Source organism: Anser anser (assembly GCF_964211835.1).
Source record: "Anser anser genome assembly, chromosome: Z".
NCBI lineage: Eukaryota > Metazoa > Chordata > Aves > Anseriformes > Anatidae > Anser > Anser anser.
Window position 1 is genome coordinate 7708501 of NC_139723.1, and position 21446 is coordinate 7729946.

Genomic DNA, 21446 nt, shown 5'->3' on the forward strand with positions numbered 1-21446 from the left:
GCTCAAGAATATGCCTGGTGTCAACTCTCACCCTTTTCTATACTACTCTCCAGACCTTTTCTTGCTCCTTCTCCAAGTCTTTTTGAAAGATCATCCTGTTCTGTAACAGAGAAGATACAGGATTAAAACAAAACTCATCACAAGTCCTTTTAACTTGGAGTCCTTTTCCCTTTGGTTTTTCTATATTTTTGCACTGGATTTCAAGCATTCTGGAAAAGAAAATATCTTGATATCTGCATCTTATTCAGATTCAACTGCATCCCTGGGAACTATGAAACTGTAATTGTAATGAACCTGATGTAAAACACATAACAGGAGATGGAGAGAAAGTCACAGACAATGTTACAGAGTCTACTTGATATTAAACATAATATATTGGAGGTCTAGCAGGTCACTTAAGCTTCCAATACAGTATTTCTTTCTGGCTGGATGTAGGTCTTCACAGTCAAGAATAATCAGTGAAATTAAGCAGGCGAGAACAAGTAGGACATAGCCCTCACAGTTTGAGGAGCGAATTTGCTATGGGACAGGTAAATTGCATGGATTTAGTTACATGCGTTTTATACGCAGGAGTAATCACTTTTGCAGAAGGACACTGAAAAGTGTTGCCACTACTAAACAGCAGCTTTGTAGCCACGCTTTGCTGAGGTTAGTTTTCCAGGGAGCAAAGAGAGGAAGAAAGTATAATTCATGATTCATAAAAGGTAAGTACAGAGAACGGACAAACAGAAATACAATTAAAAAGATTAATAGCTTCGTGCTCTGAATCCCATTTTTGAAAAGTCAGCACAAACTGAGCAGAAGCTGAGCAATCGCCTCAGTGGAACAGGAGTGTTTGCAAGTATTTTTGAAATCATTTTCCAAATCCCATATTTTAAACTATTTTCTTGTATGGGACTATCTCCAGAATGTTTTCTGGAGTCCATAATGAGTTAAAAGACCATTGGTCTTCACAGACAATTATGTTATATGGAATACTCTAATTTAATCCATTATAGAAGACATAGTTCATGATCAATTTAATGAACAATAAAACAGATACTTGAAGCAGCTTTATCTCCTTAATACAGCCAAGTTTCCATCTCATATTCTTCTGCACTGTCTATTTTTTATTTCAGGACTGAGCTGGCAAGCGTGGTTGCTTAGGTTTTCCATCAGCCTAGTCCTAATCTCCTGCCAGTGCATACATTCAAAATCATAGTCATCTACACTACCTGTTTCTTGCTAATAAAAGTGAAGTGAAATAATTTTGCCTGAAGAGCTGTTTTGGGAAATGGAGGTTTAATCAATACCATTATCAAAAGCCTTTTACAGAAAAGTTCATAAAAACAGTGTACATTTGCTGCTGTATACAAATCACAAGGAGGTATAGAGGCTTTTAAATATTATATATTTATTATATATATATACACGTAAATATTGCCTTCTTTGTTTTATTCAATACAAAGTCCTTTCTTTCTTCTCACCCTTCCACCCAAAAGACTAAAAACACTGTAGGCAGCTCTACATTAAAATCCAGGGAATATTCCAGTACTGTCAGTTAGCTCAGCCACACACAGTCTTTCCTGTTTCTTGCCTTAATTTACCCCTGAAAAGCAATTTTTTGGCCTCCCACATTAAAATACCCAGCAGGGTATCCCATTAAAATATTAAAAAATATATTTTAAAAATTAAAATATTAAATTACCCCCAGCAGAGATCATAATGTTTAACAAAACTAATCTGTCATGCTATAAATTAAAATATACCAACCAAAAAACTACCTAAAAGAGGCTTAAAATATAAAATTTAGTTCAAGCATTGTTCCAATATAAAAGCTTTGTTAGAAAATCACCAAATATTTACTAGAAAGGTAGTGGAAAAACATACTGTTTCCATTTTTTAATCCATCATTTTACAATCTCAGGGCTACCAGTTTTATTAAAATACATTATAGATTAATCATTTGAGATATATATCTCACCAGATCTGTTACTGCAATAAAATCGTGCTCTAAAGAACGTGCCCTGATAAAACACAGGGTACAATCCTGTCTGTCCTACAGAGTAATAACTTATCCATCATCAGTCAATTATTAGACTATTACTAGACACAAAATTTGGTGAGATGTGCTACAAACTAGAGAGCTGAGTGGCTTTGCTCGGGAGAAACTGCAGCCTCAGAGGTCAGCAGATAATGCTCGTTTTTCTCTGCCTCGGGCTTTCAGCCTTCATATTTTGCCTTCTTTCCCTTGAGAGTAGGGAGAAATGGTGATGTGGATAACAATTCCTTGTGCTTTCCATGGAAATAAATCATCCCTTCCCACATGGACTGTGGAAGCCTTTCTAATTATCTACCACTCAAATAAAACAGAGAATAAAATAAAGATAAAATAAAATAAAATAAAGATAAAATAAATAAAATAAATAAAATAAAGTAAAATAAAGTAAAATAAAGTAAAATAAAATAAAGTAAAATAAAATAAAATAAAATAAAATAAAATAAAATAAAATAAAATAAAATAAAATAAAATAAAATAAAATAAACAGAAAGCAAAGGCAACTGTACTGTGGTGTATTTCTGCCTTACATATTCCAGTTGATTATGGAATTACTTTAGCTGTTTTGCTACTGCTTTTTTTTTTTTTTCCACAGATGTTACTGTGCATTTAATCAAAGAATTCTATTCTTTTTCCTCTCACTGTACTCTATTTTTGTACAGCTACAAGTCATACAGCACAGGTAATGAACACGGCTCTTCTTTCTGCTCCAATGTCACGCAAGATTAAATATTTCAGAAAACTGAAGATTAGTATCACTTATCAAAGCTCCCATCAGGCCACATAGAGTTACAGTACAACCTTTAACAGGCATGCAGGTTAGTCAAAACAGTCTGTCTGGTATGCTGCTGCTGCTGCCAATGCCATGGCACTACAGGAAAGAAATAAACCATCTTAATGAAATGATTCCTGTTCATCTTAAATAAGGGAATACTAAACATGAATGAAACACAGAAAGGACTTAATTCAGCTACTGGAAAATAAATTAATTTAATTGTCACATTTGATTCTCAAATGAACCTGCTTGTCCGCTTCTAAGGTATTTCCTAACCTGTGTTCCAGCCTGAATGATTAAATTATCAAAAGCTTCCTGAACACTGCGTTTCATAAATTTATGACGGTAGCAATGACCTTACACTGTGGTACACAGACACTCCAAGGACTCACATGTGCATACCTGTGATCAGAGCGCTCTGTCTCACCACACAAAGCTCTACAAGTTCTTTCCAATTGCATCAAATAAATGCATTCAGTGTATAAAAAAGTGGCATGTCAACGTGTGCTCCCAGGAAGATCCTTCTTTAAAGAAGGTAGCTGTGGTGTAAACTTTATAATCCTCCCTGGACCATGGAAGGCTATGGTATCATTTTCACTGGGATCCAAACTTCACTTGGTTAAACCTTTACTGGAAAGAACTACTTCACGTGTGAGACAGTAACACTGTTGTCTATGTGCAACCCTCCGAGAAACCCTGAAGGGTTTTGCTACCTGCATCCTAGGTAGTGGCCGACCATGTTTTGAGTAAACTGCGTGTTAGAACATCAAAAATGTGACCCACAAGCAATAAATCAAACCAATGCAGAGAGAGGATCCCATGGGGATTCCTGGCACAGCACAAGCTCTGAGTGCTTTTAAAGGGGTGAGAGGTTATCAACAGAAGGCCAAATCTAGCTTCTTTCGGTGCTGTAATATAAAGCCGAGAGCTTTCTTTCCAAATAAATAGTATGTACCTATGAAGACGGTAAAAATCTTTCAAAAGCACAGAAAGGGATGAGTACGAAAAGAAAAAAAAATGTGTTTATCATTAACAGGTACAAACTAGGCAGCTGATCCTACACACAATTACATGCGTGACTAACTTTAATAGACCCTCAAGTCAAGCACCAACACTGAACGTGAGGACCGTGACAATCTTATTTAAAAACTCAAAACAGAAACGACATTCTCTTGTTGGCCCCTCCTGACGGAGCAGCTGATGGCAATGTAGGTGGCACAAACGCCCCATCAGCAGCATCCTGTCCTTGCTCTGAAGCCACCTCTACTTCCTTGACATGCGCTTTGCAGCCAAGGTAAGTGGTTGTTCAGGTACCCACCTGCAACATCTGAGTATGATTTTTTTCCTTCACAAAGGTCTTTCTGAGGAGTTCCTAATATATGTCGAACACTTTGAGCTCTCTAAAAAAGTAGTAGTTGCGTGAGGAAAGATTTAAAGTACTGGTGGCAAGCACCTTCTCAAATTCGGTGGGGCTAATGGATACTTCAAAATATTTCAGCAAAACCAAACATACTGAAGTTAAGGGAAAGCATCTCTTTCCTTCAGTTTAAATGTAGGCCTGAATCTGACAGTCATTCAGTTCCATCAATCAAAGCAAGAAGGAATAAACCAGCAGTAGTCAAATATCAATACAAAAATACATTTTGAAGCACAGAGAATCATGTAGAGAAATGTTGTGTCTTATCCAGTAAAGCTTTCCTCCTTGGATAAGACCCATGTGTGAATGAAGAGCATAAAATTAGATTTTTCATTAGTAAGCAATAACTGACAGAAAGAAAAAGAACATTTTGCTTTTCTTACACTTTTACATTAAAAAAAAAAAAAAGCTAAACCAAATCAGAAAGATCATTTTTTACTTGTGGAAACAAAGGAACGATTGCAAACTGTAAATGGAAGGTTTTTGCTAATTTATTCTTCTTTAGACTACAGACTCCAGCACTGCTTGGTCCATGTTACAGATTATACAAATCTAACAGAGCATTCTGTATCCAATGACTATGCTTAATTTGTAAGATTTTTATAAAGCTTTCTTGCCAGCATCTTCAGTAGATACTATCTTCTCTCAAATGCACTCCAATATTCCTGAGCAAAATAATTATAGGAATAAAAAATTATGTATAGGATTCAGGCTGACAGGCCATATACTTAAGCCTCTATATTGTATGCATATTATACATAGCTAGTCGTGTTATTCATATGCAGAGCCCCCTGAGAGATTTGGTTAATGCATCAATAAGCATAATTTCTACATGTGGATTGGGATTGCTTTTATTAATTTTTCTCCTCCAAGTATAAAATGCAAATTACAAAAAGCAGAATTTGCATCTTAACTTGCCTAACATATTATCTCTGCTTAGCACCTTAGGAAATTGCCAGATATTAAGTTACAGTCAAAGCTTCACAAATACCATTACAATTAACTGGAATCAGCATAATTTTATTTTACTTCCTAACTCAATCATGTTATGAACTCTAAGAAAATTCCTTTGTCGCATTTCAAAAATGCATAAATTGTGAACTGTAGTTTGACCGTTACCAACTATAAGTAGCGTCTGTCTGCCTAAAGACGTGCTCGCTTTCATTGGTATATCTCAGATTGGAAAACAACCTGCTACAAAGACAGATAAACCTCAATCCCAGCAGTTCTGTGACTGACTAGTTATGCTGAATTTCTGCTTCACCCGGAAGAACATTATTATCTCAGCAAATAATTTAGCAGTTAATTTAGCAAATCTTGTTCCACAAATCCTAGCTCAATTCTTTGCTGATCTCAAGGCTACACTACTTTCAATAAGTTTCATTTTACCCAGGTTTCCTTAACAGCATTGATTTAAGCCTTCAATAAATTGTCAAATAATGGATGTCTATATAGACATACAATTCAACTCCTTTTCCTGCCACTGCATCCACACACAATGCATAAGAAAGGCAGTACTCCTTTTGCCCTAATTTCTATGTTAAACAATTTTTTATTTGCATTCCTTTCAGTGTTCTTGGTCATATCTGAGAATATATTTTCATTCCATAAAACTAGAGAATCACTACATAACTAGTCTCACAATCCATAAATCTAAACTATTTGTTGAAACAGAATCCTTTCATTTGTCATGACTCTGTGTTTACTTAAGATGCTTTTAACTTAAAGCATAAGTGGTACTTTCTTAAAATCTCACAAGTAAACAAAATTTAAGATATAATTCCTATTATGTGATAACATGACAACTGTATTGCGTAACACTGTATTTTCAAAAGAAAAGTCTAAAATACATTGATAGCCTTCAGGTCCTCATTTCTGGTTTGGGAAGCAAAAAAAAATAAAAAAATTTAAATCTTATTCATGAATGAGAAATATATCTCATTCAAAAGATGTATTTTTTTCTTTTTATTTAGGATCTTGTATCAATTGAGTTACAATGCAAGAATATAAAGACAACATTATGCACTTGATGTTTGGTTTGTAACTGCTCTTTCATTGCCTGGCAAACATGAAACAAGCACTGATGATGTCAGCAAAACTTGCAAATGGAAAACACCACTAAATAAACTTTAGTTTGTTGAAGCAAGAACTGTTGGCTATGACTTTATCAGATAGCACTTTAAAATATTTACATTACAAGTAAAGAATCAAATCTTTCTGCAGGTCCGTGCAGGAGAGTTCAGAAATAAGGACTCAGTCATGCATTCATGAAGGTGATCACAATCTGTCATTTGATCCTTCTGCCAAACAGAAAAGTATGACACTCTTCCAAGGGCTGAGCATCTTCCATGTTTGCCGTGGACCACTTCCAAAGGTGAAGGAGTTTAGAGGTCAACTTCCCTTTCCCTGCTTCCCCCCAGGAGTCTGGGGTGGTTTGCTTGGATTTGTAATTTTTTGCTAAATGACACAATAGTGGAAAATATTTTGGACGAGACCCCAGTGTAACATCAGCTTAGGATAAAACCTTTCACACCATTTTAGGATCTAGCTTTCCACCAATATAAATTACTGAAGAAGCTTCACAGAACAAGACAGCTGTATTTGCTAAACTGGATTACAACACTAATTCTACATCTTCCTACTTTTGACAGGCTGAAGAGAAGTAAAAATTATTAGCCAAACAAATTGAGTGAAAGCTTGATTAGCAGCCAGCAAAGGACTTAAGATGAAGTTTGAAAACTAAGTACTGAGCAGGGACACTGAGAAAAACACACAGCAAGATGGAAATGAATGCAGTTCTGCTTTTGTAATTTTCCAGGTAAACAAGGGAGATCTAATACATTCTTATCTAATCACAGAACGAGCACTACCATGACCACATTTAATTCTTAAATAAAGGATTCAAAAGCACATGCCAGGATACAATGATATCACATTTGATTTTGTAAATCAGTGTAGGATCAGAAAAAAGCATACAGATTTTTACTATCAGACACACCTTCATAGTACTGTAAGGTATGTCACATCTGAAACAATGCTGTGACCTGGAGTGCTAACCAGTTGTTTACAATGCAATTAATACATAGTAAATGCAAAATTAAAACAGAGGTAGAGATCTGACAGAATGGAAATTCTGTTTAGTAAGCTTTAAAATATGACTAATTATGGCATAGACAAGAAGACCCACTCTCCAGATTCAGCTCTGACTTTATTCTGCAAGCATACTAGAAATGCTTTGCACAGAATGAAAAACATAATGCTGCTCTATTTTTCTTGAAATTTGCCTCACTTAAAGGAATTATAACAAAAATACCAATATCATCTCAGTCATTCCCCTGGGCACAGGACTCAGATATTCATACAGAGAATTACTTGGCCCAAGGCCTCTCTATTCTCCTTTGCAATCATTTGCCTCTGGAAGTTTTCCTTCCACAATCAATACTAAAAAGAGTGAAATTATATGTCAGGCAAACACAGCCAGACTCTCAAAATCAAACTGTCTGACTACATATAATTGACAAAGGGCATGGTTCATTGTAATATACAATACTCTAACAGAACAGAAGAGCAAAATTTGATATTTTTCTAGACCATTCTCAAAAATAATCATTTCTTTTACAAATGAAACAGGATAGTAACTTTTAACATTAATAGCTGGCATCAAATCACAATCTTTTATGTCAAAATAAGATAAATTTCTTGCTAATAACTACAGAAATCTTTGATAATCATTGGAAATGTCTTTGTGGTCTGAGCCTATGCTTGGTTAGACAATTTATTACACATTGAGTACTACAGATAAAAGGTGGAAATAAAAAATTCAAAACTAATTTACCATTGATCTTACAAAAGTATCAATTTGGAAGAAGATACCATTAATCATATGGCAGCCCTGTGGACTGACTGCATTTAATCATTCATGTCTATTCAAAGCTGGACAAAATGAGTGTAAATGACTATAAAGAGTGCAACAAAACAGTATTCAGAATACTCTGAATATTATGAAACTGCACAAGAAAATACAAAAAGAATAAGCATTTGTAAGTGCAGAAACACCTCAATATGTTTTCAGAAGTACTCACTTTTCCTTTGCTGGCATTTCTGTCTCATAAGTAGCCATTTTAGCTCCTGTTCCAGCAGGTTTTACTGTCCTTTGTCTTCTCTTTCGTCTTGGAGTGGTATTGATGACATCAGGGCTAGCCAGAAGGGAATCATTTCGTTCTGGTGATGTCAAAAGGAAAAAGACCAAAGTTGAGAAGAACCCCGATGACAAAGTACTACAAATATTTCTTAAACTATTTTTTACTTTTATTAAAATCACTGCATTGCTAAGATAGACTCCGATTTGACAGCAATTGGTGTCAAAACAAATAGGTGACATAAGAGGTAATTTAAAGAGAACAAATTTAAAATAGAAAGATGATCTTCCTTTGGCATCTCTTTGTAGTCACTGGAGAGTAAGATGGGCAGTTATGGACTAGAAATACACTAACGGTCTCCTGATGCCTCCTTGTAGACTCTCATGTAACTCCAGTTTTCAATATTCACTAGGATAAAGCCTTTAAAGATGCTTGCTTCTGTGGTCAAGTGCTGTTATGCTATGTACTGGTAGGTACTTCGTTATGTCCCAGTCATTGTGCTACCACAGATCACCAGGCCATACATCCTTAAGGGTTCTGCTGTAGCGTCTCTGCAGTCAATGACCAGAAAAACTGATGGACAGCACGGACAGCCTGCTGCCTGTACACCAAGGCTGGAGCAGACCAGTGCATAAAATGAGGTAGCACCACTTTACAATTCCACCCATGGAACAGGTGGCCCCAATTCAGACTAAATCTCCCCAAATGACAGAGTGGCTGCAGTCTGGTAGGAAAACAGGGAGAACTCCTAGCTCTTCAGAACCCAAAACTGGATGACCAGTCTAGGTTTCCACTGATCCCTCTGCCTACGATAAGTAAAGTAGGCTGTATCCAGATTCATTCAGATACAATTTAAATTTCACATTCATATTACTTCATCATGTAAATTCATAAAAGATGCATTGTCTCAATTAAAAAGCAATCCCCTCTCTGCTTTGACAGTTATCACCTTGAAGCTTTAATGTCAAGACAATCATATCCCTCCTGAAGTAGAAGCCCTCCATAGTCTCCCTTGCTAGATGCTCACATGATACATAGACATTTTTATTCCAGCCATCAAGACTTTGTAGCATGCTTTTATTTGGTATGCCTGCTTTAAAAATAAAATCTTTAATTACTTCAAATTTTTAAGATAATGATATCCAGAGAAGCACACATTTCAACTGAAATATATTAAATAATAATGTGTTGACTGAGGCTGATGCTGTTATGGTAACTTCACTCGTTATTGCTTTCTCTGTGTTTTAGGAAGTTTTAATCTTTACATGGATGAAAGACACCATGATTAGAGATTCATTACTGAAGGTTTTCACAGAAAGTAAATAATGGGTCCTATTTCTGCATTCCTTTCACATTTGTTATTCAGCTCTTCTGAAACTGAAACAGGAAGAAAATATGCAACCCACAAAATATTTTTGCTATTTCTTAAAAAACTGTTTCTGACCAAGAACACCGCTAAATTAAAAATGCAAACAGAGTCTTCCTAGAGCCAATGCAACTATTGCTTACAAATAAGCACATGCTTAAACATCAGAACCTCCTAGCTTCCACCAGCATGCACTATACTTATACAATATAGACTTGCAGATCTTTGTAGAGTGACAACAGGCATTAGTTGACATATTTCCAAGGCACAAACTTAACAAGTTTCAAAGTCCAGTACAGACAAGGTATGCTGCCTGTAATAAATGCTGAAAAGGTTAAGTTACAGCCTAATCCTGCACTCTAAACTTTAACTAGCTATGCATACTTTTCCAGTGCTAAATGTTGAAAACATGTTCGTGACTGCTAGTTACAATTTACTGACAGCACATTCAGAGTAGTATACCTGTATACCTAATGTATACCTACTATAACTATACCTGCTATACCTAATGTATACCTACTGTTTTGTATATTCCAAAAACAATTCCCAAAGTCAGCCCCTTCTTAATTAAAACACATAAAATGGTTCACTGTCAAGAACCATATAAAGAACTATACACCAACAAACTTGAGTAATTTAATTATTGTAGCTCTTATCTTTCCTTGTTGTTGTTCTCCTCTCAGACTCTGTTTTGACAAAAAGTAGATCCAAAGGTTAACTGCATATATAAAACTATCACATTGCTGATGTTAAATTATGTCCCTGTGCTTTTAATTGTGGAATATATAATGGTGCTCTGTAGAGAGATGCTCATGCTCAGCACTGCTTAATGTTGAGACACAAATCCCGTTTGTCTACTGCAGCTGTCCCACTCATGCTCATGTCAGGTAAATGGAAGAGAAATATTAGTCGTTGCAGTATATATACTGCATTTATTTCCCAACCTCAGCCTGGGAAAGGTCTAATTTTTTACCAACACCTCAGATGAAATCTTCCCAATGAAAACAAATTTTGCTCTTATGACCTGTTAAAATCAAACGGAATAAAAAACGTAGACCTAAATGATAAACCTCTGCAATAAAATAACAATTTTTTTTGTGAGAACATTTCTTTTAATCATACCAAGAAGAAGGTGTCTCAGCCAGATAGTGTAGATAATGTCTTATGAGTAGCAGTAGACTGGCTCATACATAATAGTTCATCACCATAGGCTTTTTTTGCTGGATTTTTTTTTAAGCCTAACTATCACTACGGTTAGAACCTCTAACGAAAAGATGACATATGCTTGAAGCTTAAAATATCTTGCATCACCATAAGACTTTAAACTAATACCCACTACTACTGCCCAGAAATGAATGTCATTAAGGGATTGATTCATTTACAGTACTCGACTAAAGGCCAAAGAAAGCTTCAGAAAAAAAAAAAATCATTGCTTGACACAAAAGCATTTGGAATAATGGGGGACTGTCTTGAATATAAACTGAGTTTTTCATTCTGATTTTTTTTTTCATTCTGTCTGATTTTTTTACAATTTTAAGGAAGTAAAGTTCCTTTACTTCTCACTAAATTAAGTTTCTTACTTTGAAATTATATAATACAGTATGGAGTACCATCATACCTTTGAGAAAAAATGCAGCAATTTAAATAGAGGAAAGAGTGCTGTATGATGAAAGCCAGTCAATAAACCCTATAAAACAACAAACATTGATCAAGAAATGTTCCAAATATATAGCATGCCTTCTGAAGGTGACAGTTGCAAAAACAAGATTGACAAGACAGTAATAAAGGGAAACATAATTTAAGTGCTAAAAGAATATTTCTGCAAAGAAGATTAAAGTCTTTGAATAAAAATTCTTGATTTATTTTTTATTGTCATTTTGAAGACTGCTATTATTTGACATGCAGAGGGACTTTTCTACTAAAAAAGGATATCCTAGATATAAATTTATAGCGGAAACTAAAAATATCTTTCCCTGGTTTGGAAGAGTAGGAGTGAAATGAAATCAATACAGTCCCCTAATGCTGGGGCCTGCAAACAGAAGATGCCTTTACCCTGGTACAGGAGAAGCCAGGAACTATTCCTGGAGACCCAAGAGCCTTTCTCCACAGCCCTTTGCACCCAAGCAGAATGGCCCCGGCCCTTCCACGCTCTCTGCTGGCAGCAGTCTCCAGCCATCCAGGCACTGCCTGCGGAAATGCCCAGCTCCACTGGCATGCAGAAAAACCTTAGCAGGGAACCCACGAGCAATGACGTCTCATTGCAGACAGCTAATTCGACTGACGGCATCAAGGCCGTGTCCTAAAACACAGTGAAGAACACCTTTCTATATTTTCCAATTTATTTTACTATTTTCGCATTATTAAGAAACCACTAAAGAAGACTAAGCACATCATATTAGAATGAAATCCTTAGAAGTACTGGTTTTGGCCTGCTGTCATTTCTTGTGCAGGAAGAGAGACTAAGCTTGTTGCAAAGAGATGCTTAAAATGGTTGAATGAAGCATAGTCTAGCTCTGCCATACCGTGATAAAAATCTCACAGAAAAACATAAGAATGGCAACTTGATCTGGACACACACCTGAAGGAAAAGTAAATGAAATGCCAAAGCCCTAGCTGTGTAGACACCATGGCTCCTGAAAACTACAGGCATTTTAAAATAAATTTGTATAGTTTGGTTGAAGGTAGGCAGTCAAGTTGTGTTTTAACGTATCTCCCAGACTTCTGCATTAATTTATTGATATACAAAAGCGAACTCTTTAATAAATACTTCCAATCTATCATATTCACCTATCAATTTGGGAAAACAAACAAACAAACAAACAAACAAACAACAACAAAAACCTTCATTCTTTGTATATCATCACCCGTAAAAAAAATTCTACAGCTTGGAGGTGTCTAATTGTTCACAACAGTATGGAACTCACATGAGAAAACAGAATCCAGCTCTTTTTCTCCATGCAAACTCTACACTCATTAAAGGACTAGAACCAGTACTAAAAGCTTAGTTTTGCCATAATATACATATACATATAGATGGAACCAAATAAGCAAAATTTGAGTAGAAAGTTTCTAAATTTGAGCAATCTGTTTGCCTGCAATGACCTAACTTCACACACATATAAAATATACTCAGCATCTGAATTCCTGAGAGCTGTAGTGCAAGCAACAAAAAAATTGTAATTGATGGATTTTACATATAGCAAGCACAGCCACAGACCTAACTTCCCTCCACCTTGTGAGAATATATTAAGATGTAGGAAAAGATCTCTTCATTTAATACATTTCTGTCACCCCAAAAATCTGGTAGAGCTGCTACACTTGCTTAGCTAAACTGCTCCATGCATTTTAATAGCATTTTGCAAATGATCTATTTTAATGTAATATGGATGAAAGCAGAATGTGGGCGTCAATATTTACAGTTGAAGATGACATCACACTTCTCATTTGTTTATTCCTCTGTCTCACTGTTAATTAGCCTAAAATATGTTTTTGATTGTCTTAAATACTTAACCTTTTTTTTTTTGTTTTCACTTGACCAAACCATTTTTTCTCTCTGAATGTTTGTACTCCTCAGCATGCTGAGTTACATTAGAATGGGAAGTGTCCTTTGCAAATAAGAGCCCTACAGTCATAGATCTCATGGGATTTGTCCCACTGTTTATGATACTGGACTGATTTTAGGTTAATCAGTCACTCCAGAAAAGGAAACACTGCACAGAAAAACATATTTGAACAGCCAGCTACTATCAGATTTATGTTATTGAATTATCAGGACATAAAATGATAATTTCAAAACCAATCATCAACGTCAAATGGGTTCAAGGAAAATTTAAATTTCTGTCATGACCCACCAATTAAAACTTATTTAATACTCTGAACTTGCTTTGCTTGCAATAAGGAATTTGAAGTTAGGAAAAAAAAAATAAAATATTTTTTTCCTAGATCAGAATAAACAGGCAAAATTTACAAGGGACATGGACACTTCATCCTCAATAAAAGGACTGACATTTACTTAAACCTCCAATCCTGAAAATTATCAACAGCAATACAAAAGTCTGCCAGTTATAATTTCTGCTCTGAATGAAAATTTACCCGATTCCTTTTTCTGTAGAGTAATAAGGACTCCTTCAGAGTAGTAAGGATTTATGAACAGTCATTAGAATTTGTTCAGATTATCAGATAGTAGTGCTGCCAAAGGTCTGCTAAATTCCTCTCAGAGTCCCCCTGTTAATGGAACAGAATTTCCTGCTTTAATTCTGTTTATATCCAGGTAGCATGATCCATAAAGTTACTTGGCTGAACTTCCAAGCTCTGCTGTCTCTCTTTAATGAAGCAGATGATTTAACTTAATTAAGTCCCTTGCTACAGGGAGCAAGGCTCCTACCAGGCTACACCTACAATGTTTACAGCCTTTCTGCTGCTGCCCTTGCACAGCGTTGGCAGCAGATAAACTGTCCTGGAAGAGGACAAAGTGCTCACCAACCAACCACCTAAAGCAAGCTAGGACCGTGCGTGACAGCTGCTGCCCAAGCCAGGAAATTAAAAAAAAATAAAAAATAAAAAAGGCAGAAAGGGAGCAGAACTCATCACTTTAATCCCTGACTATAGTGTAACTTCAGTAATTATGTGGTTTCTCAATCTCAAGGCTAATTCCCAAGGGATCACCAGAGCTGATAATAATTAGCATCTTTTTGACATTCTCAGCAGAGAGTCTCCTAAATGAATGGGTATGGAAATGAATATGTCTGACTGATGTAGGCAATTCCTACAAAGTAGGATTAACTCATTTTTGACAGGCAATTTAGGAAATACCACTCCTACCTATGCTAAAATTATACTTTATAACACACACATTTTGGCCATAATTTTTCACAAGAAATAGATCCCTATAGATCACCCAGAGATCCCACATGAAACACCAGTGTTTATAGTTTATGCATATGCTTTAGTGAAAGTAACAGGAATATGTCATTATTTCAATTTTAGAAAAATAGTAAGAACCATTCTCCAGCACTTTTTTTTTTTGGTTCTATTTTACATTTCATTCTTTGTATAAATCTGGCTATACTGTACCATAATCCCCTGGAGCCTAAAGGCAGTTAAGACTGCAGTTGTATAAATTCTCTGTCAGTTAGTTATTAACGTTTATTTTTATAAAGAATATCGCCATGGGAAGTGTTTATGAAGACACATTTTAAAACAACTCTAGCAAAAAGTTTAGATCCAGTTATACCAAATTTCTAAATTGTATTCAGTTCAGTAAGGAAGTTTACATTTCACCGTGCAAGACTGTATTACCACTGACAAACTGCCCTATGTCCTAGATGTTTCTATTTGCAAAGCCTATTCTTATGTCAAACTTTTTCAAACGTTTTCAAAATACAAATCTCTTCTTCAGCTAAAAAAATACTATTTCAAACCTGCAGTGAAACTTTCTCAAGTTTTAATAAAAATTTGGTTGACATATGGTTTACTTCTCAGTGCTTACTTATCTGAGACAACTCAGGTGCTCAGCTGTTACTAGCTCATACTGTTTTTAAACTAGATTGCCAAAAAAAAAAAATCAGGCTAAAATTGAAAAGCAAATAACAAGTTTGGTCAGGAAGCATGAAAAAGTCTTTTTTCATATGTCAGAATATGCAAGGGGAAAAAAATAATGTGTTTCCACAAAATCTGCAGAGATTGTGAAGGAGCTCTTTAATTTTAATCATCAAAATCCTGATCCCTAATAGAAGCCCTTCTTTTAAAAATACTTCGTTATGTGATATTTCAATGACCATATGTACTTCAATAGATGAGACACTCATTTTTAATAATCCAGAATAGCGCATGTTGCTAAAAGTAGTTTAGTAATGCCATAATTCTAAGAAAGTCACTGGTTTTAAGTGTCGTCAAAGATTATGATTTATCAGTAACACGGAGATCTTGAAAACACTCATTGCATGCAGCATATGAAGATGTCTCCAGTGCCTATGTATCAGTACTCACCTTACAATGTAACAGGAAAGCTTCATAATGTGCTCAAATCTCTCCTGACACGGGTCATAGGTAAGACGCTCCATTATAAAGTGGTGAAAGATAAGAGACTGCTATTTCAATACATAAAACATACTAACAATTACAGTTGCTTTCTCTTTTTTTTTTTTGTTTTTATTTGGGTGCTTGAGAGAACCAAAGGCAATATTGGCAACTCAGATGCCTTGTGGATTTTCACTAGCTGAAAGTGGAGACTTAGGCTGCTCAGCAACAGCATGCTCTGGCCTTACAGTGTTCCGCTGGAAGTCCACATTTATTATGTGCAGTTTTAGAAATCCTCTTCCATCTCTCGCCCTTGAATCCTTTTTGAAATTCTGTATTAATTCTGCCTGATGAAACTACTTTTTGCGTACCATGGTTGCATGTGTGGTCGTCTAGCATGCCAGCGCATCCAAGTTCAGGGAAGAGCATTTAAAAAGTGTTCATCTGAAAAGGTCTGGATGAGCTCACTGTCCCGGGTGTGTCTATTTGCTGAGTCATTCTCTGGACTCCCTTGAATGTCCTACTTGGATCATCTGTACCACCCAGGGTGGAGGTAGGAGGCTTCTGAACAGTGTCCCCAGGAGATATGAAACAACATGCAGGTCAAATAAACAAAATAACAAGACAGACAGACGGAAGGATTAAAAACATGAAGCTAAGAAAAGCTTTGGAAAAAAATTCTGGGCTGTGATCCTTCAACTCAATGTGAAGTAGTGGAGCCCAAAGTCATTTCTCATTACGCATGTAAAACATATACATCATGACTGGAATTCCACCCAGTGCTGGCATCAGCGCTGCCAAATAAATCTGTCTGGTGTCTATAGCTTATGTTGCCGAGCCCATGCAGCTGACCCCAGCCCTGGCACTGACAGCGTTGGGCTTCCAAATATCACCTCTGAGGTTACGCTACATGTCAGGTAATACCCGTTACTAAGTCTAACCCACAGTCTAGTTCTGTGGAGCCTGACATTTGAAAGCCAGTCCTAAAGAAGAGTTTGAAGTATGATAATTACATTACTTACTTACCGACCTGAGATCAGTAAGAGATTACTTTGCTAACCTTTACGTAAAATGGTCACCTGTAATGCTATTTATGGCATGTGCGTACAAGGAAACTAGTTTAGAAGATCATCATCTTGACACACGGCATTTTTTATTCACTGAGAAGCCTGCAGGGATCATCTAGCTAGAGAGATCTACTACTGTGTACTGAAGGTAGCCTTAAAAACAGAGAAGTGCAAGCTGTACTCAGCCCATAACCTATATTACCATCTGAATTTGCTCCATAGTGCTTTGAAATAGATGAAGCTTAGACTCTCATGCCACAAGAATGATTTCTTTCACCATTAAACAATTTCTGAGGAAATCAGCACAACTCGAGGGAAGCCAGGGGCTGTAATAACTCCATAAAATGTATGTTTTCATGATGCTGGCATTGAATAAATTACTTATCTCTACTGCTAATGGTATTGTGTGGTATTTTCTAGGCTATCCTAAGATTTTTTTTCAATTATATTTTAAATTTCATTTTGGGAGATAGATATTTCTGCTTCAGGTTCACCAAAGGTGGAAAAATCTAAAATAAGAATCTATGTTTAAGCAGGAACTTTGTCTGCACATAGTTTACTACAGATTAGTAACAAAATACTATAAAATCTATGCAAAGATTGCACTCAGTTCAGAAGCTATTTTGCTATTTATGATATTTATATAGCAACATAAACAATGCGTGGTCCTATTTGTTTGACAAAAAGATGGATTGTTGACAAAAAGATGGATTTCTTTTTGCTGGAGTTGTTTTAAAAAAGATGAAAAGATGGATGTTGACAAAAAGATGGATTTCGAGTTTGAAAGTCACTTAGTCTAAGAACTTACACTAAAAGTGACACAAGCACTATTCTCTTCATAAAGTCGTGTTTTTAACCTTGGAACCCTAGACAGCTACATTAAAACTGTCCTTCCACATGAACATATGTAATTTATGATCGGATAAAGGATAACCATTCAAAATTTCACCCTCAGATGAAAAACACTGAATAAGAATTAACTGAGCAAAAAGGAAATAAAAACATCTGCTGCAGTTCACACAATGGTTCTGCATCACTAAGTACTGGAAGTAGTCAAGGGTGGTTGGTTACTCAGAAAATTACTAACATGCCTTTTACCTCTAGTTTCTCCAATTTTCATTCTGTCTATGTTCTTGTCAACTAAAAATCACAGTCACTTATAGATGCTTTGTAGATAATGTAATTTAATTTCAACAAGGCCCCAGGAAATATTTGTTAGTGGCTATGTGTTGATACTCAAGTCATCCTTGGTTACCAAAACATGGATAAAATCTCCTGGAACCTATAAGCAGAATATAGGCTTAATTACTTATTCCCAACACCCACAATCTTCTGGCATCCCATACTACAAATAAATTTATATGGGTAAAAGTTATTCAATGTGCAGGGGTTTGCACTGCAGTCAGGAGGACACAAGATCTGTTGCTGATCCTACCAATGACCTTGATGAAAAGCCATGCTCAGTTCCTTGTGTGTAAGCCGCAAGCAATGGTTACTTGATCACAGGGTTGATGGATAAGGGAAGAGCAAACTGACATTATCTACCTGTACTTGTGCAAAACATCTGATACTGCACCACCTGCAGCCCAGAAAGCCAACCGTACCCTGGGCTGCACCAAAAGCAGCGTGGCCAGCAGGGTGAGGGAGGGGATTGTCCCCTTTCGCTCTGCTCTGATGGAGAGGGCAGGGAGACTGGTAGAGTGGTCCCTAGGAGGGAACGTTCCTAGGAGGAAATGGTGAGTCTTGGGGCAGGTAGGCATAAGGAAATGGCTGGTTTTGTCAAGCAAGGCTCAACCACAGGTAAGCTTGGGATCTACTGGCCAGGTGAGACAATCCAATGGCCAACAACATTCTTCAGCAACTGAAAATATGTTATAACAATCAACCTATCAGTGTTGATATAAAGGAATTGAAAAGATTAAGTCTAATTAATACAAATCCAATAGTAGTACTGCCAGGATCAAAGGTCATGTCATTAGTATAAAACATTGAATTTAAGAAAATTAATTTAGACATATATTTGAAAACAAAACAAAACAAAAACACAAAAGAAGTAAACCTTATAAAGTTGAAACTACCTGAAGTATTCAGTGTCTTGAACACGGAAGTGAAATGCTTGGAAGTTAGATGTGAGTACAGGAGACATTCACGGAGAAGCCTGTGCTTTGCTTCAGCATCCTCTGGATTTAAGTGATAATTTCAAGAATTTTTTGGTGAAGTCTGTATGATTTGGTAGTACCTTCTTTTCCATCTTTTCCCTTATCCTTTTTCTAACTTTAATAAGAATTGAGGTGAACAATAAAAGGCCCCTGCCCAGAAAGTAACTATACAAGGTCCTGGGCAGAATTATAACAAGATAGCCAATGCCTTCCTTCTGAAAGACTGTTTCATGAGAAGCTGATGCTTTTCCTAATAGTCTTGCTAAAGAAGGGGTTTCTGGAATATTCATATTATGCTTTTTGTACGTATACAGCTTTTTTTTCCAAATTTAAGATACTTTAGATTTTTATTTCATGGTATATATATATATTTTTTATTCTTGTACAACCAGCAGATATACTTCCAAACTCTGGCACGCATTATCTAACGTTTGCTGGGAAACAAGCAAGCTGACCTAATGTCTCAAGCGTCATTCACCAGGAACAAAGTTCTATTTACACCATTAGATTTCTGGAACCATTTATTTCTATTGAAATTAATATAAAACCTCCACTAAATCAAAGACATACCAGGAATATTACCCAGAAATTGCTGTTAGCTAGCTGTTTTTTTCATACACAGTGTTTCTAAAAGGCTTTTCATGCTGTGAATTTAAAGACAGCATTTAAGATGTCATTATGGCATGTCTTTATATACAGCTGCCATTAAGGTCTTATAATGGATTCAGAAATGATGAACATAGAAGGTGCATGTGTCTCAGTCAGACATGACATTAATGTTTTTATGGCAGATGCACTGGCACAGTTTCAATCAACATCACAGGATAATTTTACTGTGGAAAATGCTACAGGTAATTTTGGCTCCTCTAAGAGGTTCTGAGAATATATTTAAAGAAATGTAAAGACCTCAATAAGTACTTCGGAAGCAGCAATACATTAATATTTATTATAACAATTACTGAGTATTGCACTTGGAATCTGATAATTTATAAAGACATTAATAAATGACTAACAAAAAATTATCAATTAAAATGCCTTAACCAGAACAAGGAGTCTGGTCTAGTCAATCACGACTTTTATTTATATTTAGAAACTTTTAAACACTTAAAACTCTGTAAGACACATACATAGCACAACCTTAAATTTTATTAATCATTTATTATTCACCATGAATGGATCATAAAACTTATTATTGGACTGAAGGCTCATGTTTACATTCTGACCCGGCTGTTTTTCTTTATCTGCTCTCTGGACATCTGCAGAGCTCTACTGATCTGGCTGAGTTGTTCATGTGTGCAAAGGTCACCACTAACAGACCACAGCTGAAGATGTAGTTAAAAGGGAGCTCATCTTCAGGGCTTTAACCTACTTCATGAAATTGTCGATGAAACACGTTCTTGTTGACAAGCTGAAAGATATTCAGGGAAGCTTTGCAGGGCAATGGTGAAAATGAATGGCAGAAGTCTATGACAAATAGCCTGGTCCTGAGTTGGTCAAACATCTGAGATACACAGCCAGGATGCAAGATAAAGTGATTGTGTGGTGTGATGGTAAGAGTCACAGCCAGACTCACTATAAAGAGCTGGCTTTGTTCCCCTGGAATCCACTAACTCTGGGATGGTCTTTCCATATGGCAAAAACTCCACTCGGCAGTCAGAAAAAAAAAGGGATCATGCCCTGAGCTGTGCTAATGTTCCATGTATCCTTCCCCAGCCAAATCCCCACCAGTCGGGAGGGCCAAGAGGCACCATGCAAAATGCTTATTAAAATGGAAATAACAGGTTGTTGATTACCTAAATCACCAAACCCACTTGATAACAGGCAACAACATATGTTCAAGCCTAGGAAGCACACTAGTTTCTTCTGATAAAGAATCTTACTACTAAGCCATTCTGATATTCAGACTAGACTTTTGCAGTATGCAGCAACCTGAGATATTACTTAAGGGCAAAAAAGAGCTTGTATGGCAAAGCTTCATTCAATTCCCCTGCTCCTCCCTCAGTAAGCAGTGACTCTAAAATAAATGGGGATATCCACATACAGGAATAATTCATTGTTCCTTAGTAATTTAGAAAGCTCAACAAATCCATATAAAAGCAGAAAATATTCTTCCATATTGAATATATTGCAATTTCATTACATTAGGAAATTTTCATGCATTTTTGCTACCAAAAATTTATTTAAATTATTAAAGCTCTATGGAGATTCGAATACTTCCTCACATTCCTCCATAACAACAGCCACTGCAATGATAAGGTGGTTTCATTAGGAAAAGTAATATAGCCTCTCCATAACTAAAGAGAGCTTGGAGAAAATAGGATTTAAATACAAAAGATTTACATACACAATCCTTTCCCTAATACAACACGGAGGTTATCAGAATAACAATTCAGAAGATCAGTGAATGATGGGGGCCAAATAAACCTCCTTTACACAGGGAAAAAAAAAAAAAAAAGAAAAGAAAAAC

General features: G+C 36.1%; 1 protein-coding gene and 1 long non-coding RNA gene across 6 annotated transcripts in view; one reads left to right on the top strand and one right to left on the bottom strand.

The window, feature by feature from the left end:
• Positions 1 to 21446, bottom strand: part of XRCC4 (X-ray repair cross complementing 4) — a 188917-nt gene that overhangs the window by 58492 nt on the left and 108979 nt on the right. For all 5 annotated transcript variants that reach the window (XM_083817575.1, XM_083817572.1, XM_083817573.1 and 2 more), the window contains one exon: positions 8313 to 8451. In XM_083817575.1, coding sequence (XP_083673701.1) covers positions 8313 to 8451 — 139 coding nt within the window. The remainder of the gene's footprint in view (positions 1 to 8312; positions 8452 to 21446) is intronic.
• The window catches only part of LOC310889702, a 51298-nt gene that overhangs the window by 25356 nt on the left and 4496 nt on the right, over positions 1 to 21446 (top strand). The window contains exon 1 of the long non-coding RNA XR_014576718.1: positions 1 to 4107. This exon is cut by the window's left edge and continues 25356 nt beyond it. This is a non-coding gene — a long non-coding RNA (uncharacterized lncRNA). The remainder of the gene's footprint in view (positions 4108 to 21446) is intronic.